The 19,772-nt window shown below is 42.2% G+C and overlaps 1 protein-coding gene across 1 annotated transcript in view; it reads left to right on the top strand.

Annotated features, from left to right (window-relative positions):
• Positions 1-19,772, top strand: part of cubn (cubilin (intrinsic factor-cobalamin receptor)) — a gene marked incomplete at its 5' end in the record, with an annotated part of 190,573 nt that overhangs the window by 25,285 nt on the left and 145,516 nt on the right. The window contains 11 exons of the mRNA XM_084033641.1: positions 1,007-1,199; positions 2,299-2,417; positions 3,813-4,047; positions 4,743-4,924; positions 7,979-8,141; positions 10,079-10,269; positions 12,110-12,266; positions 14,333-14,508; positions 15,867-16,032; positions 16,338-16,563; positions 18,277-18,407. Of these exons, the coding sequence (XP_083889767.1) occupies positions 1,007-1,199; positions 2,299-2,417; positions 3,813-4,047; positions 4,743-4,924; positions 7,979-8,141; positions 10,079-10,269; positions 12,110-12,266; positions 14,333-14,508; positions 15,867-16,032; positions 16,338-16,563; positions 18,277-18,407 (1,939 nt within the window). The remainder of the gene's footprint in view (positions 1-1,006; positions 1,200-2,298; positions 2,418-3,812; positions 4,048-4,742; positions 4,925-7,978; positions 8,142-10,078; positions 10,270-12,109; positions 12,267-14,332; positions 14,509-15,866; positions 16,033-16,337; positions 16,564-18,276; positions 18,408-19,772) is intronic.

Raw genomic sequence — 19,772 nt, 5'->3', positions numbered from 1 at the left:
CAAGCGGGCGCTGGCCGTGGTTTTTGTTTGCGGCATCACAACTGTCTGTTTCGGCCGTGTTGTTTCGGTGATGAAAGTGTTTTGGCCGGAAAATGAAAATGCTCTTTTGGGCCATTTCGGACGAAAATTTTCAGTGGCGGAATATTCGGAGCATTACTATTGCTTAATATAGACCCAGCTCCCAACCCAACTTTGAGAATAGATTAATGGCGATATTTTTTTTGTCGCCCGATAAGAGTCTCGCGTTAACGCAGCACGTTAATGCCGATAACGGCCCACCACTAATTTTAATATAAGGTTAGGTTCAGAGTTAGGTTCAGAGTTCAGGGTTAGGGTCAGAGTTCAGAGTTAGGTTCAGAGGCCAGGGTATATACCTGTACACAGAGTAATGTATCGAAGCCACAGTTTTGAGTAATCTAAAAATTCTGTTGTCATGAAAAGGAATATTAGTTATAAGGACCAAAACCATTTTTTTGGACCAGGCTGTCTTGACTCTTGAACTATGACTCTTCTTTTTTCAGCACCCCGGGTTGTTGCTGGGTTTAAATAGAGAGAATGAACACAGAGAGCAGGAGTTGACTGAACTGAGGATTAATGGCGTTTGTCATGAAATGCGATCTAGCTTGCTGACTGAAAGGGGTGCACATCATTTTTTGATTTGATTGTATTCATTTATTTGACAGGGAAGAAATAGAATGCAAACCAAAATATACAATGCAACCAAATGAACAACAATAAACAGACACAAGTAGTAATTAAAACAAATACTGAAAATGATAATTAAGCATATTATCCCATTAATTTTAGTGTCAGCCTTCATACTGAAAGCTTTGAAATAATTTCAGATGGCAGTATTCCTATTTTGCGGGCCTTTAACTGAAAACAAGGACTGAATGATGTTAAATGACTTTTCTGATTTGATGCATGAGAAATCCTCACTTGATTTAGTGTTCTCTTTGTCAAAAGAAATTGACAATATCTGACCAGTGAACATCTGCTATGACAGGCCACCACCTCAGCTGCTGGCTACATCTGCAATTGCAACTCCGGCTGGCAAGGAGTAAACTGTGACCAGAATATCAATGAATGCTTGAGCAACCCCTGTCTGAATGGAGGAACCTGCAATGACAACATTGATGGATTCACATGTACCTGCACCACCCAGTGGACCGGTCCACTCTGCCAGACACCACAGCAAGGTATGGTCAGGAACAGAAGCTCTGGAGAGCGATGAATGGAAGAAGCTTGGAGGATGCAAGTTAGCTAGCTAGCTTGCTACTTCCATGCTACATTTAAGGTGTGTTCACACCAAATGCAAAGTTTGACCACAAGATCATTTGTGTTTACTCACACTAGTTGCACCAGAGCAAGGAACCCAGAATAAACTATTTATCTCTGATTTAATATCAATAACCAGATGAAAAAGATACTGAAATAACTCTTTAATGATGGTGATCAGTAAAAAGTCATGCTTTGTTAGGTCTGTCTGCATGACCACACGCTAACTACTTTTAAAATGCTTGTTTTCTGAATGGGGTCTGGATTTGTTGGTGCAAGGCTATGCTAATGCTGTGACAAATACTATTGTAGAGCTCTGGGTGACCATTTCTCCATTTCTGATTCAGCAGTGATGACAGGGGGAGAATCTCAACGCTGAAAGATTTTCACAAAACAACATGATTCAAATGAAGCACATACACTTCATTCGTTGCTTGTTTGACATTACGTTCACATGTAGCTGGACTAAATCAATTGTACTAATGCTAATCGCTAGCATGCTGGCTATTCTTATGATTATGGTTAAGTAAATGCTGTAAAGGTCTGCTCTTCAGACTGACAAATCCAGTTTAAACTCTTATAAACATTTGTGAATTTGAGTTAACATTTAAGGCTGGGATGTCAGTATGCTAGTGATTAGCAATAGCAATTTGCATAAGAGTTTAACAGGTGACCTGAAAGGGTCATTGCTACTTTTAACTAATACTCCTTTCTCCACAGTCTGCAGAGACGGCAATGTAGGTTCAATCTAAAGCTGCCAGACTCCCAATTAGCTAATAGCAAAATTCAATGTCAATTGATAGGTTTTAACCAGTAGAGAACGTTCACTATGTATATTCATAAAAATGTAGAATTCAAAGACTTAAATATGTACCTCAATCAATAAACAACACTAATTAATATACAGGTAGATTTGGTTTTCAGCTGGACAAAGTGGGTTGGAGGTTCATCGTTAAATATTTGATCATCATTCAATAAAGTGTAGTATATTTTAATAAATCTATGTATATGTGTTCACAGTGTGTGGAGGTTACCTGAACGGCCCTGCTGGTTCCTTCAGTTATCCCAACACTCCAGGTCATGATGAATACGATCACCGGGTCAGCTGTGCCTGGGTGATCCGCATTGACCCTAACAAGGTCAGTCACAGTCTCTCTCAGTCTCATTAGTTCACTTTGTATCTGTAATGTCATTCTAGACTGGAAGTATCCACATACGGTCCGGAAGAGATCCTCTGCATGGACCACAATGTTGGTAGCATTGCAGAGCTCATCAACAGCACTGGAAGCATTACATTTGATTTTGTGCAATAATAATATGATGGCCTCACGATAAACATGTTAATGCAATCAGGGAAAAACTTTATCAACTAATTGGGGTCTTGTTTCTGGTCAGCTCGTGATTTTGGCCTTGGAGATCTGGTTTAGTCTGCTGGATGTTGCTGGGCAGACATAGAATATGAGGAGGACAGCTTTTGAACTGTTATCACTGATCATGTGACTTGAAGAAAATGGCGATTGTTGTTAGTTATTATGGTGACAACAAATGCTAGTTAGTTAGGTATCAAGTCAGTGGTGGTTGGTGAATCTTTCCTTTAGTGATAGTTATCCAGGAACACAAGAGAATGTGCTAAATGTGCTATTAAATATTACCACCAGTATGGTACGGTTAAGCACATCTTGTGACATCTTCCTGAGCAAGGTCTTGATTCTTTTTAATATTGAGACGCATAGTTCAGATTCACCTGTCGTCATCAGAGTTGTGATGAGCATCTGAAGCAGAACCACCCACTTATTTAATGCATCACACTACCATTGACGATGACCTGTTACACGTCACGGCCTCTCTGGTTCAGCAAAGCTGGAATGCTTTTGTAAAAGGAGACAACAGTGTGGTCGTGGCGTATCTAGGGCTCTTCTCTCCGTGATTACGGTGGAATCTCTGTATAAATACGCCTCCAGTCGACTGAAGATGTTCCCTGTGAAAAACTCGTACAAATTAAGCCACAGCACCGCAACAGCTCCTGATCTCATTATTGCTGTAGATGAGTGACCTTTTCCTTGCCATTTTCTTTTCTCAACTTTCTCTGTGACTCCGACTCGCTGCATTCAACGTCAGTTGCTTGACAGTTTTTATGGCAGGCAGGCGCAGATAACCAGCACCCTGCAGTCTCCCATCTCTTGTATTGAAGAGGAGTAAATTGCGCATGTCAAACTTATAACAAGATATAATAGGCAAAGAAAAGACCCCCAGGCTGGAAACAGCCACTACTGTAGATTGCATATTATACATTTGAGTCATTGTCTAAGTAATTTTAAAAACGTTTTATTCAATGAAGGGCTATTGATTCGTCTTCATGTGGGACAGAGGGGGCAGCGCCCTAGTGCCCTCTATTGACCAGCCACCTTAGCTTGGTAGCTATTTAGCTGGATAACTTGTCGTTCTCCAGAGTGGTGAGGAGTGAGTTGGAGGGAGTGTTAGACTTCAACAGCCTGCTGACAAAGCTCCTTCTAACCCTGTTTTCTCTCCTTTAGATTCTGCATATCACCTTTCCTTTCTTTGATCTGGAGAGCAGCACCAACTGCAATTATGACTTCCTTCAGATTCATGATGGGGATAGCGCCTCTGCTTACATGATCGGAAAATACTGTGGCCAAAATAACCCACAGGAGCTTTTCAGCTCCCACAATTCCCTGTACTTCTGGTTTCGCTCTGACCACTCTGTCAGTGCTGGTGGTTTCACAATTGCTTGGCAATCTCAGGACCCAGGTAGGGCTGTTTGAACAGGTTTGGTTCGGTTTATGAGTACATCAGTTTTCATTTAGTGAACTCCCACATGACATATAATTCCATTAGAAAAACGACAAACAAAAACAGTGACCTACTAAAAGAGCAACAATATAAAGGGGCTAAGCCCTACCCCTTCCAATGTCCACTATGGGGCATTATTTTTAAATAAAAATGGACCATAGTCAACAGAGAGAGACTAATCCTTTTTTATGCCATAATTTACACCTATGATGTTTATTGATTTAAAAGTTATTCTACACATCAATAAAGTCTAATTAATTGCTCTAACTGTTGAAGTATCAGACTAGTAAAGAGTTTCCAACAACAGTGAGGTAAGGTACCAGGATGTAACGTTACTCACGCTAACAGGTCTCGCTGCTTCGTTCTCTTCCTGCTGATAAAAAGAGTCGCTGGATAAAACACATCAGCTACATTAATGACGACCGAAGAGAATTGAACAAGCCATTTCACGCAAATCTAAAAGATACTACAAAAAAAGTGGAAAGAAATAAGCAGCAGGACTGAACCACTTGAACATCAAATGACAATTCAGAATGAAAGAACTAGGTTTTGGGCCCCTATACATACACAGTGGAGGAAAGATTGTGAATGCTGCTTGTTATTTGGCTTTAACCTCTGAACCCTTAAAGTTTGAACTCTCCTTGTCATCTCAGTGTGCGGAGGTGAACTAAGTACCCCCTATGGCAACATCAACACACCTGGTTACCCTGGAAACTACCCACCTAGCCGAGACTGCTACTGGACAGTGACAGTGGAGCCCAGCTTGCTCATCACCTTTGCATTCGGGACTCTCAGTCTGGAGCAGCACCCTGACTGCAACTTTGATTTCCTAGAGGTGAGAAATCCTAGAGGTGAGAAATGTTTTTGTGTCAATGCTCTTTTAACAGTATTCACTTACTCAAACCCAGCAACTTGCAAGAGAAGCTGGCGGTGCGGCGCGCCGATGAAAATCACGCGCGGTCCGCTGCCCCCCTGTTCACACCAGACGGGTATTTCTCCGCGAAGGTCGACAAGCGCTTCTGCTCAGCTGTTGTTCATTCAGAGCTATTTTTTTCCATTAAACCCCATAAAATTAATACGCCATGTTTCTGTAACCAAGAAGTTTGTACACTTCTTGTATTTATCCGTTCTCTCTCTCTCTCTGAGAGAGAGAAAGAGAGCGAGAGAGAGAGAGAGGGACACACACACACACAGACAGAGAGAGTGTGTATGGTAGTAGACAGTAGTAGTGCAGATTTACCGTTGAAATACACATATTTTTTTTATCTACTCTTCACATTTATTAAATGTATTGTCTCTTCCTGTTTCCCAGTGCGAGTTTAGATACACAAATATGATCGCGTTTGTCAATCGCGGTATTTTATTTTGAAAATTGCTTTTATTTTGAAAATTGACCGGATTGTCTCGTGTTTCTCTGTGTGATTTCCTGCCAGAATCGATGCATTCGCTCGCGGCACGCGCAAAAAATAGAGCAGACGCCGAAACGATCGCTTCACGGCGCGGGAGGGCCGCGCCTATTCGCGGCGCTCCGCGTCTGGTGTGAACGACACTATCGCTTAACAGGGGCGCCGAATGGAAGCGGGCTCCACTACGCGCCTATTCGCGGCGCTCCGCGGCCGGTGTGAACCCGCTGTAAGGCCTCTCAACAGGTTCAGCCTTGTCAAAATGTGTTGGTTAATATTGCAATCAAACAGGTGATCAAATGTGGATTCAAGCAGATGTGGAGATGTTGCTCTACTGTTGGATGAGGAGGAGAGAACAGGAAATCAAAACAGGAAGGAAGTGGTTAAGTAGTAAAGCCCACCTCTAAATTGGCTACCTGGGCCAAGTGTGACATTCAAAAATGCCTGGTGCTGAAAATGTGACATTTTAGCTTTTATGCACATCTAAAATATGAGAAAACGTGCTGTGCAAGAGAGGAGTGCGAGGCAGGGATGTTGCATGCTACCTCCCTGGTCTTGGGATGTTGGAGCACAACACAAGGACAAGGAAACTGAGAGTGGATGAGTGGAACAAATAGGCTAGTTTATTGATGCAGACTAGGACACAACAACATTCAATTGTGCATAAAGTTGGATGATGTCAATGTAAGGTTACAAATCAGGATGGCGATAAAACGCGACCATATTTAAGAAGTGAACATAGTCATTGGGACGTCACCTATTGGTTTACCTTGAGTTCTGAATTATGGCCGTTGCAGTGGAGGCAATTTCTATGAAAAATAATCGAGAAACAAGTCTTTCTGAGCCTTATTTCACATCTGGAGATGGGCACACAATCAATCATATACCATTAAAAGGTTGGGCGCCCTGAGTCTCCCTGTTTTCCTTCATATATATATTTGTCAACATGCTTCAACCATAGACCTTTTAAAGTTTCCAAGCAGCTTTTCTGAAGTTCTTACACAGACTCTTAAATTGACTGGCATTGAAGGGGACAACTGTCAAGACCAAAGGAATGTGCTGCATGTATACATTTTCCAGCACAGTCGCCATCTTGGATTTTGCCTGTCCCATTTTGGAGTTTTTGCAACCAGTGAAGGAAGTGACCATATTTTGACTGTGGAGGAGCGACGGGTGGATCTGATGAACACAAGCGGCAGAGCAGCACCCTGAACAACCTTACTGGATCTGGATCCATCTGGATTCTGGTGTGAAGCTGCTAAAAAATGTTAGCTTTGTAATTCAAGGTCAACTTTACAGCTAAGTGTTAGTCATCTTAGTAGCTTACTGCATTGGCAGCATGGTAACGACCTGCCAATAAGCAGGTAAGCCCCACCCCTAAATCACCCCCTGCTTTCTGGTCCGTTTGACTTTAAATCGACCATCAATTAATAAATGAAAAACATGCTGGATTGAAGAAGACTTGAAGACAAGCCATTTAGACCATAAACTCATGTTTCCAATGTTTACTGAGATAATGAATCGAGAGAGTCTTTTTCTCAACTACTTCTATACAATCAAAGAGGAGTCGCCAGAGGGCCAGTAGAGAGTATGCAAGTTTAAGGCATTTCAGCGTTGGCTTCACTTTTCATAACAGGATGATGCTGCCTGGCAAAAACTCCAAACTACCACAATCATTGGACTTCACATAGTGAACCTAAAGTGTGTGAGACGAAGACCGAGATCAAGCATTGATCATCCGTCAGCTGTGGCATCCTGGAAGTTATATAGACCAGCCCAGGTCCTCAGCCAGTCTGTAGTGGCCCTATCACTGGAGGTCAGCCAGTGCAATGGGCACCGATCAGACACACAGATCCTCAAAGAAAAAGAGAGTTGTGACTCTGCATTATTAGGGACACACAACAATAATTGTCAGGACCGGTGACCAAAACTCAGGCGCAGACCAGAGTTTAAGTTTCAATAAAGTGATTTTATCGAAGTGCACAAACAATGTGATTTTGAGTGGATGGAGATTCAGATGAGTCAGAGTGGGAATGAGATCCGGGTTCCAGTGCAGGCTCAGGGCGAGGTGGTCTGAGGTGAGACAGGGAAAAAACTGATTTGAAACAGGTACTTCACAATAGTGAAAGTTCAGGTTTGCTGGCATGATCTCATATAGGATGATTCAACGATCCAGCGGGGACTGGAAGGTTGGCGTGGCTTATAAAGGGTGAGTTAATGGTTGATGAGGGACAGATGTGCTGAGTGGTGTGATGAACCACAGGTGTGAAGGCAGGAGCTCCAGCGACCAGGCCCACCAGTGGCTTCCAGATCATGTAGGAGAAAGCAAAACACAGAAACGATGTGTCTCGCGGTGCTCGGCCTCTTAGTGCTGAACTAAAAGTAGTCACCAGCTATGTTCCATTTCATGCATCAAGCCTACAATGTTACTTACAACTTCTTGCTGTCATTCTGTATTAATTGTCTTGTGTGTCCAAATATTTGAGATCCGGGATGGTCTTCTACCTGAAGACACAGTTCTGGGGAAGTATTGCAGTACTGCAGCACCTCCCCCCCTGCAGACCACCGGTCCAGCTGCATGGATCCACTTCCACTCTGACTTCAGTGTCTCTGACAGAGGCTTCCACATTACATACACAACATCACCAAGTAAGACACCATCCCATAATTTATCACATTATACACTGAAAGGAAGATTATTCTTGAAACACACTGGAACACACTACACTGTTATGTTTACGCTGTAATGGTACTGATGACTTCATACTCACCGTCACACTCTCTCTCTCTCTCTCCCTCACCCCATTATGAGGCTGCATGTTTATTGATGGTTCCATCTTGTTTTTTTATACTCGAATGTCCCATCCAGAGAGCCAACAGTTGCTGTTGAATATCAGGTCTATCCTAGACAACTCCTTCCACCCACTCTATAACATGCTGGGCAGTCTGAGAAGTACTTTCAGTAACAGACTCGTTCCTCCCAGATGCACTACAGGAGGTCATTACTGCCTGTGGCTGTAAAACTATATAAATCCTCATGCTAAACTATCCCACCCAGTTAATTGTGTGTATGTGCATAAATTATCTAGCAGTATAAATGTAACTTTAGGAATGTGCAATAATACCTACACTCACCGGCCACTTTATTAGGTACACCTTGCTAGTACTGGGTTGGACCCCCTTTTGCCTTTAGAACTGCCTTAATCCTTCGTGGCATAGATTCAACAAGGTACTGGAAACATTCCTCAGAGAATTTGGTCCATATTGATATGATAGCATCACGCAGTTGCTGCAGATTTGTCGGCTGCACATCCATGATATGATCTATTGGATTGAGATCTGGTGACTGGAGGCCATTTGAGTACAGTGAACTCATTGATATGTTCAAGAAACCAGTCTGAGATGATTCGCGCTTTATGACATGGCGCGTTTAAGTAGCCATCAGAAGATGGGTACACTGTGGTCATAAAGGGATGGACATGGTCAGCAACAATACTCAGGTAGGCTGTGGCGTTGACACGATGCCCAATTGGTACTAATGGGCCCAAAGTGTGCCAGGAAAATATCCCCCACACCATTACACCACCACCACCAGCCTGAACCGTTGATACAAGGCAGGATGGATCCATGCTTTCATGTTGTTGACGCCAAATTCTGACCCTACCATCCGAATGTCGCAGCAGAAATCGAGACTCATCAGACCAAGCAACGTTTCTCCAATCTTCTATTGTCCAATTTTGGTGAGCCTGTGCAAATTGTAGCCTCGGTTTCCTGTTCTTAGCTGACAGGAGTGGCACCCGGTGTGGTCTTCTGCTGCTGTAGCCCATCCGCCTCAAGGTTCGACGTGTTGTACGTTCAGAGATGCTCTTCTGCATACCTCGGTAGTAACGAGTGGTTATTTGAGTTACTGTTGCCTTTCTATCAGCTCGAATCAGTCTGGCCATTCTCCTCTGACCTCTGGCATCAACAAGGCATTTGCGCCCACAGAACTGCTGCTCACTGGATATTTTCTCTTTTTCGGACCATTCTCTGTAACCTGCCTTGACCATGTCTACATGCCTAAATGTATTGAGTTGCTGCCATGTGATTGGCCGATTAGAAATATGCGTTAACGAGCAGTTGGACAGGTGTACCTAATAAAGTGGCCGGTGAGTGTATGTGCATTGTCTTCTTATGATACGACTACCTCAATACTACAGACTGCTACTTCTACCTCAACAGCAAATACACAAATGGAAAGTAGTGTTGTTTTTATATGCATACATTGTAAATACATAACTTATATATTTAGTGTCATTATTTATATTTTATTACTGTTATACTTATTTGACTAGTCATACAACTGTATAGTATGACATTACTATGTTATTGGCTCTTTATCTATGAGCACATGACTCTCTTTCTTCCTTCAATTTCCTAAGGGGGATTCATAAAGTATTTTGATTCTGATTCTAATATATATACATATTTACAGGAAACATATACTCTATATACATATTACTGTCCAGGGTGTACCCTGCCTGTGCCCAATGATAGTTTCAGTTCTCGTCCGTTGCTAATGAAACCCATGATGCGCTGTATTGTAGGTGACCCTGGCTGTGGTGGTACATTTACTGACAGTGAGGGTGTCATCATCTCCCCCAACTGGCCCAATGACTATGCCCACAATCGCCAGTGTGTCTATCTGATCAGGTTGCCAGCAGGGGAGAAGTTGGTCCTCAACTTCACCCACATGAATCTGGAGAGTCACGGCAGCTGCACCTTTGATTATGTGGAGGTAAGACTGGTTTATGACTCACAAACAAATATCCTGAAAAATGTCTGCTTTTTTAACTAATGAATACTGCAACCCTATATCTTACAAAAGACACAGTTGCTTATAAACTTGATTTCATTCACTGTAAATGTTTCTTCCCACCTTGTCAGGTTCATGCCACTAACACTATGATTACGGTTAGGGAAGAAATTGACTTTAATTAAAGCTGTAGTCTACGATTTGAAAGGTTTAAAAAAAGCATCCCCCCACCACACACACACACACACACACCCCTCCCCTCTGTGCTGCTTAATCCCCCCCCCCCCCCCCCTCCGAGCTCGTATCATTCTTCCCTCGCAGCCTTCCACCTCCCTCTTATTTTATGAAAATAGTTCACCGAAATGTGTCTCTGAAAACATTTTAGGTGAGAAATAAGCTATGCAGTTGCTGAATCTGTCCTTATTTTAGATCGACAACCGGCGACGGCATTGCACGGCTTCCTACATAGACAATGAATGGGAACATCCCCTCCGGGTATGAACTCAGACAGGACGGCGTTTAGTTTCCCAGTGTGTCTGGGACTTCTACAACATACACAAAGCAGTGATGGTGTTTATTACGGCCATGAATGATGAATCATTATCGGTGTCAATGCAGCGGGTGCCGGTCGGATTTCTCTCTCACCCCTACTGCAGTACGTCCCCGATCCCAAACTGCTCGGCGATCGCTTGCCACAATCCCCCCCCACCCTTCCAGTAATTGGAATTGTGTTGCTAAATGTGTGGACAGTGATAATAATTTAATGATACTTTTATTAATTTTAATCATGTTACAAATGTTTAACAGAAACGAAACTAAAACCACAAATGAAATGTAAATGCAGCAAACGGTCAAACAGGAAGGAGGAGCTGCTGGACCTGAAGCCGGTCAGTGAACCAGCAACATGGTGAGAAGTGGACAACGCATTTTTTGTAGTCCATTATTGTAGTTTCTCCAGCACAGACGCACGTCAATCAATGCTGCAGATCATCAGCTGTCAATCCTCAGCTGCTGCGTTATAATGACTTAGTGAAAGTCCGGTCGGATTCTCTGAGCACTGCGGTCGACTTTCCTAAATCCTTTTGAGTTCTCCTATCGCCTTTCCTTAACCCCGTGACGTTTTCCCCAGAGGTCAAGGAATAGGAGATAGGAATAGGAATTAGGACCTTGTTTATTGACTATTCGACTGCACCCCATGTGTGATTATTTGCATCACTTATGCTAGATGCACCAGAGGAGGCGGGGCTAACTCTACGTGGACACCAACAAGGTTTCCTCAGTCATGGCCAAAATCACCACTATTGCTGCTTGTTTTCTAAATGGAGTCTGGATTGATGGGTGCTAGGCTATGCTAACATTGTAGCTGCTTCATCAACTCCCAAAATAACATCATCTAGACATAAATACGACACCGGCATACATTTCCCCACATAGTCTGGTCTGGTCTCTGGACTAATATGAGTTACTATTGTAGAGCTTTGGATGGGCAGAGATGTATGCATGTCAGTGACGACAGGAGGAGAATCTAAATGCTGATAGGCTTTCATGACACAGCATAAGGCAAATTTCTTGCTAAAGTTGAAATTGAATTATCATACATCATTCACGAAATGTGCACCACCCAATCCATGGATTTACATCTTTCAGCATAACATTAAAAAATAGAAGAAAGAACACAATCATGCTGGATTTGTACATTTAAAAATAAAATGTTAGTCCTGTTTTCATCATCAAAAAGAGGCTGTCAACAAATATTGTTTGTCATAGTTTTACTCGCCTCCAAACTAGTTCTCCTTCTTCTTCCCTCTGTCCCCTTTTTCAGGTTCGTGACGGCAGATTGGAGACTGATCCTCTCATAGGGAGGTACTGTGGGAGCTCCCTGCCAGCACCTATCCTCTCCTCCTTCAACTTCCTATGGATTCGCTTCAGGTCTGACAGCTCAGTAAGCCGGGCTGGTTTCAGGGCAGTTTACACCGTTGGTAGGATTCCACACATTTGAACTTATTATGTTTATTTGTTATTTGTTCTGTAAAAAAATAGCAAGCCGATTTTGGGATGTGGGGTAAAGATCCAAGTGGATGATGGTTACAATCATTTACTGTGGTTACATGCACCAAACATTCCTGTTTTTGACCTTATTCCCAAAAAGACATTATTCCTACTAAACTCTTTTCATGCCTGATAGAAATTAATAATCCACCAATATTGCGTGTTTACATGCAGCGGTTGATATTCCCATTATTGTAAGGTTAGTTGGCTCTGTCCCTATTGTTACCAGCATAATCTGGTCCATTTGAGGAGCTAGCTGCCACATCCTCATTACCAGGGCCAATTAATCCAACATCAACACCATTCTTTGCTGTGTTTGATGGGTTGATGCCTTAACATGTTATTAATCATGGTTAATCCATGTTCCATGTTTTTACAATTGTAAAAACATGGAAAATGGAAAGGCATTAACTGTTTGTCACAGTCAATATACGTATTGTCAATGTTGTCCAGCGGTGGTGTGTGCATATCCACAATACTGATGATATCCAGGTATTTTTTTGGTCATGGACTACTCTACTCCATCATTGCAAACCGTTTGTTAGTTGGTTTCTGTCTAAAGCACAGAACTGGAAGTAAAAAGGAAAGAGGCCGTAAAAACAACCATTGAGATGCATAATTGTGAATGTGCTGTATACATGCCCAAACAATTCCCCTAACACCTGTATTGTGTGAACATATCTCACGTCTTCATCTCAAACGACTCTATTTAGAATAGGATCTCATTCAGAATATCAAAAAGGAAGATGATGTTCACATGACACAATATTGTCATATACATAATAATAGTCGAATATGAGTGTTCATGTAAACATAGTCACTGTGTGCATTGCTTAGTTCTACATAAGCTACAGCAAGGGAGGCCAGGACATGCAGGCATAGGCATACATAGGCATTCTCTCGTTGGTGTCCAGCGAGGGCAGTTGTTTGGAATGAGCAAATTGTGTGCCACTCCCTTTTTACCCTGGTTGTGTCAGGAAATGGCTGGCAATGGCCTCTGATGTGTCTAGGGACAACCCCATCAACTACCCAAGACTCCACCTCAATCCTAGTTGGGGTGCAAGAGCTGGATCTGGTATGTCCCTTGTCGGATGAATCTGATGTTGCGCTGCCATCTGGAAGATATACAGTATTTTTTTGTGTGTATTTTTCTTATGTAGCAATAATGGGACTACAAACTAAACATGTTTTGCAAACATGTTGTACAATTACTTAGTCAAGAGAGGATAGTGGGGGACCACTGCCTATCATGCACCAGGCGTTAGGTGTCCTGCCAAGTCTATCTTGGTGAATCTAAGCTGCCAGGAAAATGATGTATGCCATGCTTGCCAGAATGCACATACTAGTGGGAACCCAGGGGACATCTCGTGAACATGGGGGCTACTCTAGCCTTGTATCAGCGCCAAAACAGTTGAGAAAGGAAGACTCCTACGACCTGCAGCAGGTTGTCTTGCTCCTAGCTAAGCTGATGAAAGAGCAGGATGATGAGGTGCCTCAGTCCCGACTGCAAAGGGAAGACCATACCTGTCTGCTCATGTTACCAGTGGTGCCATGTTTTGGCCAAATTCAAATGAAATGTTCTTGCACAAGGCCCAAGATACTGTTGGTGTGTTCAGGAAAGGTTGGGAATGCTCTGAGGTAAAGTGGAGGTAATGTGTGAAAACCTCCTTAGTGTGGAGGTGTTAGAATATCCTTGAATATTTACCTGATATTGATAGCGTTAGGTTATAGCTTGTGTACTATACTTATCTTAAGGATAGTGACATTTCACAAATTCAAGTCAAATGATATTTTCTCACAACCGAGTCTGGGTATTCAGAAATGTATTCTGTAAATACTCAGTCAAACTAACATTCAATTGGCAATATTTGTTTCAGACAATGTTTGAATTCAAAAGGGAGGGGCACCAGTAAATCATGATGAAGGAACTATCACAGATCCAGGCAAAGATTTTAATCCATGCAGAAGGCCAACTATTAACCCTTTGTCTCCCCAGGTTGTGGAGGTACTTTGTCTGGGAGCGGGCAGTTAAGCTCTCCCTACCACCCCAACGCCTATCCCCACAACAAAGTCTGTGAATGGGTCATCAACCAGCCAGAGGGCTACGTTGTCACCCTCAACTTCCTGTCATTTGACGTTGAGGGAAATTCCTGTCGTTATGACTTTGTTGAGGTAAACAAATGTTCAACCAAATAAAGAAAAATTAACTGTTGGACCTAAATATAAATTTGACCCCAAATACTTTTATGCAAATTTTAACTTTCAAATGTCCAATTCTTCTTCTTCATCATCATCATCTTCTCTATTATTATAATTGTTATCATATATATAGCAACCAGTGGTGGAAAGTAATGTACATTTAGATCTGAGAACAAATTTCAGGCAATTTTTCTTTACTTGAGTGTTTCTTTTTTCTGGTACCGAATCCTTCTACTCCCATACACCTTAGAGGGAAATATTTGTCATTTGTCAGTTTGATTGATTGTCACTCTCAATAGGGCGGGAGTGGAGGAATGAGGGTGGGTCACCTCTTTAAGCTGAGAGCGTGATAGACAATGAATGATGAATGACATGATGGACAAGGAATGACACTCCTGTGTCTGTCTAACCTAAATGAACAGTCTTTAGACTGAAATGAACTCATTTGAATGAGAAAGGTGTTTCGTAATTAGCACTCCTACATGAACAGATGTTTTGTCCATGGGGCAGCGGGAAGTCAAAACTTAATGATTATCATCTTTTAAATTGACAGAGATAACTTGTTCTGAAATATGTCCAGCAGATATAAGCAACATACATTTTAAAAAGTGTTTCTCATAAATCTTCAATATTTACTCAATTCTCTCTATTTTTGCTCTCTACCAAATCTGTCTCTTAAGGTGATAAGTTTTCCACTAGTGGTAAATTTTGTCTCCTGTGTAAAGCAGATTTATCAGAGCTGTTTCACATCTCTGTTTCCAACACAATAACATTCCCATACAACTAGTGTTCACTATCAATTACATTTCCAGGGAAACTTACAATTAACAAAACAAAACAAAACAAAACGCCCCGAACGACTTGGTCATGTTTCATAAAAAATGTCATGGTTTGGATTAAAATGACAATGCAATTGAAATAAAACACAACAAAACGATTTGGTTCTAATGGGAAAGAGAAAAATCAGTCTACTGGTGAAAGACCTGTGTTTTTAGACCCAGACCTCCTCCCTACATGGACTTCCACGGACTTGCTGGAAACTAATTTGTGATACAGCAAGAGCAAATTTAATCCACCAAAAATAGGTTTACCTAAAACATAGTTCACAATGTAGTTTATTTGTGTGGGAATGTCATTTTTGGGAGGCCAAGCTGCTCACACGTCACAACATGTTAATATGATTTCAATTAAAACATAAACACTATACACCAACTCCTAACCGCTGTTATTTGATATGCCACTTAAACATCATATAATATATATTACTTATTTTCTTATCTTATGGCTAGTTATGCATCCGTTCTATTGCTAATGTTTCCGGTGTCCTACAGGTCAGGGACGGCTCCACGTCCAGCTCTCCTCTGCTGGGGACATATTGTGGTGTTGAGATTCCCCCCAGGCTTCAATCTACTCAGAGATCTATGTACATCCGCTTCAAGACAGACTCCTCCGTCAGCAACCATGGCTTTGAAGCAGCCTACGGCTCTGCCCTGGAAGGTGAGAAATGTATAACTGTTTAGCAAAGACTCTGACTGCCCTCAGGTTAAAAACAAATCATAACCTTTATGGTTTACTGTCACCATGGTGGAGCGTAATATGACGAGTTCTGAATGAGAACGTGTTGGGTATTCCTTGGTGTGTCTATAAGGACAGATTGATGCTTGATTGATATTTTACTACTTCACAATGCATCCAGTTCAGATATTAATCTGCAGTGTTGCTTTATTGACTCCAGAGCTTGGCTTTGCAAATATTCACTCTCACTGATCCCGTCAACCAGTTGTCTTTTTTTCCTGTACCAGGCTGTGGTGATACCCTGACCAGTCCTTCAGGCACCATCACAAGCCCGGGCCACCCCAACAACTACCCTCATGGTGCCAACTGCACTTGGTACATCAGTGTTACCCCCGGCAACCTGGTGCGGCTTACGTTTGACTTTTTCAACCTGGAGTACAACATCAACTGTATCTTTGATTACGTTGAGGTGTACGACAATGGCACTGTGCAAACGGGAACCAAGATTGGCAGGTAATAATAAAAATTATATTATAATTATAATACTATTATATTAATTATGAACATTTTAATCAGAGTCTTTAAAGTGTAGCTGTGGATTAATCACAATTTGGAAATATACCTGAAGAATTACCATTTTCTCTGTTAATAGTTATGGGAACAGAAAGATAAATGACAGAAGGTGTATATGCACCAGAATGTGAAGCTTTGAAGCGATACCACTTTTTAAAAACCAAGTTAAAGTACTTAAATTTCAGTAATGCAATATGAGTGCTTAATAATACCATTACAGTTCTGACAATAACTTTGAAAACATTCAACTTTGTGTTTTCCTGATACAAACAGAGCAGAGTTTGCATTAGTGATAATAATAATTAACTGTTAGACAGTTATAATAAATATTAAAGATAGAAGAGAAAAAGAAAAAGTTCAGGGATTCAGAGGAGCAGCTTGTCACTTAAAGGAGAATAGTGAAAAATAGTGCTGGTCCACCTTAAAGGTCAGCCCTCCTTTTTCATGAGCCGGGGCAGCCAGATTTGATGTAACTCCCTTCACTTTTATTATCAGCTGGCTGACAACAAGACAGAAACTTAGCTTGTGTCTAGTTGTAGCATTTATTGAATGGGTTAAATTCGACAGCCCTAATATACACCGATCAGCCATAACATGATGACCACTGATTGGTGAAGTGAATGACCCTGATTATCTATCCATTATCATGGCACCTGTCAGTGGGTGGGATATATTAGGCAGCAAGTGAACATTTTGTCCTCAAAGTTGAGTGGGGTGTTCCCGGTCTGCAGTGGTCAGTACCTATCAAAAGCCGTCCGAGGAAGGAAAACCGGTGAACTGGCGACAGGGCCATAGGTGGCCATGCTCATTGATGCACGTCAGGAGCAAAGGTTGGCCCGCGTTACCCGATCCAACAGACAAGCTACTGGAGCTCAAACTGCTAAAGAAGTTCATGCTGGTTATGAAAGAAAGGTGTCAGAACACACAGTGCATCACAGTCTGTTGCATATGGGGCTGCCAATGCTGACCCCTGTCCACACACCGGTCAGGGTGCCCATGCTGACCCCTGTCCACTGTAGCTAGCGCCAAATGGGCATGTGAGCATCAGAACTGGACCACAGAGCAATGGAAGAAGGTGGCCTGGTCTGATGAATCACATTTTCTTCTACATCACGTGGATGGCCAGGTGCGTGCACATCGCTTACCTGGGGAACACATGGCACCAGGATGCACTATGGGAAAAAGGCAGGAGGCAGTGTGATGCTTTGGGCAATAATAATAATTCATTTTGTGGTGCCTTTCAGGACACTTTATACATAGAGCAGAACTAGAACACGCTCATGATTTTCAGAGTCGACACATTTCCAAAGTCCCAACATCACCGCAAGCAATAGATGGAGAGAAAAAAAACTGTCTTAACAGACTTATAGGCAGAAATCTCAAACAGACCAGGCTCTTCATTTCCATCTGCATTTGGTGTTGCTAGCACTATTAGTAGTAGCAGTAAATATTAACAGTAGTAATATTACCAAGATGGATCCATCTCCAACCACGGACCAGAAAGCAGTCAGTGACAAGCAGATTCCTGGTCTATATCTATAAATTGGCCTGTCTGATTTTGAGGGTCAGGACTAAGCAACGTGCCTTTGCTTTGAAAGTGTTCTTGGTGAGTTACTTGGTAAGTAACAACTTGTGGATATTTTGTATGTGCAGGTACTGTGGGCGTTCAGTGCCTCCATCCATCACCAGTACTGACAGCTTGCTGACGCTGCTGTTTGTGTCCGACACAAGTTTAGTCACCGAGGGATTCTCTGCCAGCTATGTCTCCTTCAATGCCACCACAGGTATTAAACTTTTCTTCAGTTTTTACTGAGTATATTTCTGAAAACAAAACACAGCCCACAAGATTTAAATAGTGAGACATTGAACTGTATAGGAGTGTTTAGATGGTGATGTAACTTCACAAGCCTTGTGTGTTTTAAAATAGGACAGTTATGCAGATATCAACTGTAAAACTTTAAATCATTTTTCAGTAAGTCTGTGTTCAGACCACACAGCAACCTCTGAAGTGAACTGGCTTATGTTACAAATGCAATTAGCTACTAAGAGGACTTGTATCACTTAGCTTTCAAAATGTACCTTAATTTATGGATGCAAACTTTGTTAACAGGTTCGAGTCAGAAGCCAGATTGAGCCAGGTGCTGTAAGGTTGCCGCTTGGGGTGCTGCTCTGCTTTGACCACAAGATCAGTTGTGTCTACTCCCGAGATCATTTATGTTTATTTGCTAGAGGCGCCGGGGAGGAGGGGGGCTTACGTCAATGTAGACACTGACAAGGTTTCATCAATCATGGCTGAAATAACCCCTATTGCTGCTTTCTACATTGTTCAACAACATTGTTGTGAAGTCCCAGATACATCTGGTAATCAAACGCCATGCTGTCTGAGTTCATAATCTCATCCAGAGGTTCTCCATGAATTTCACTCACTGTTAATAGCAAGACACACATCTGCCTTTTACCTACAGCGGTATGAGCCCAAAACAAACAATTTCATTGTTATTTAATTGAAATAACTGGATAAAAAGGATGACAATGTAACTACACTATATTGCCAAAGGTATTCACTCACCCATCCACATAATTGAAATCAGGTGTTCCAATCACTTCCATGGCCACAGGTGTATAAAAGCAAGCACCTAGGCATGCACCTAGACTGTTTCTACAAACATTTGTGAAAGAATGGGTCACTCTCAAGAGTTCAGTGAATTCCAGCTTGGTACTGTGATAGGATGCCACCTGTGCAACAAGTCCAGTCGTGAAATTTCCTTGCTCCTAAATATTCCAGTCAACTGTCAGTGGGATTAGAACAAGGTGGAAGTGATTGGGAGCAACAGCAACTCAGCCACGAAGTGGCAGGCCATGTAAAATGACGGAGCGGGGTCAGCGGATGCTGAGGCGTATAGCGAGCAGAGGTTGCCAAATATCTGCAGAGTCAATCACTACAGAACTCCAAACTTCATGTGGCCTTTAGATTTGCTCAAGAAAAGGGCTACATGGAATGGGTTTCCATGGCCAAGCAGCTGCATCCAAGCCATATATCAGCAAGTGCAATGCAAAGCTTTGGATGCAGTGGTGTAAAGCACGCTGCCACTGGACTCTAGAGCAGTGGAGATGTTCTCTGGAGTGAAGAATCACGCTTCTCCATCTGG

This window comes from Eutrigla gurnardus (assembly GCF_963514095.1).
Source record: "Eutrigla gurnardus genome assembly, chromosome: 18".
NCBI classification, from domain to species: domain Eukaryota; kingdom Metazoa; phylum Chordata; class Actinopteri; order Perciformes; family Triglidae; genus Eutrigla; species Eutrigla gurnardus.
Note: the sequence above shows the minus strand (reverse complement) of the source record. Positions and strands in the feature narration are given on the sequence as shown.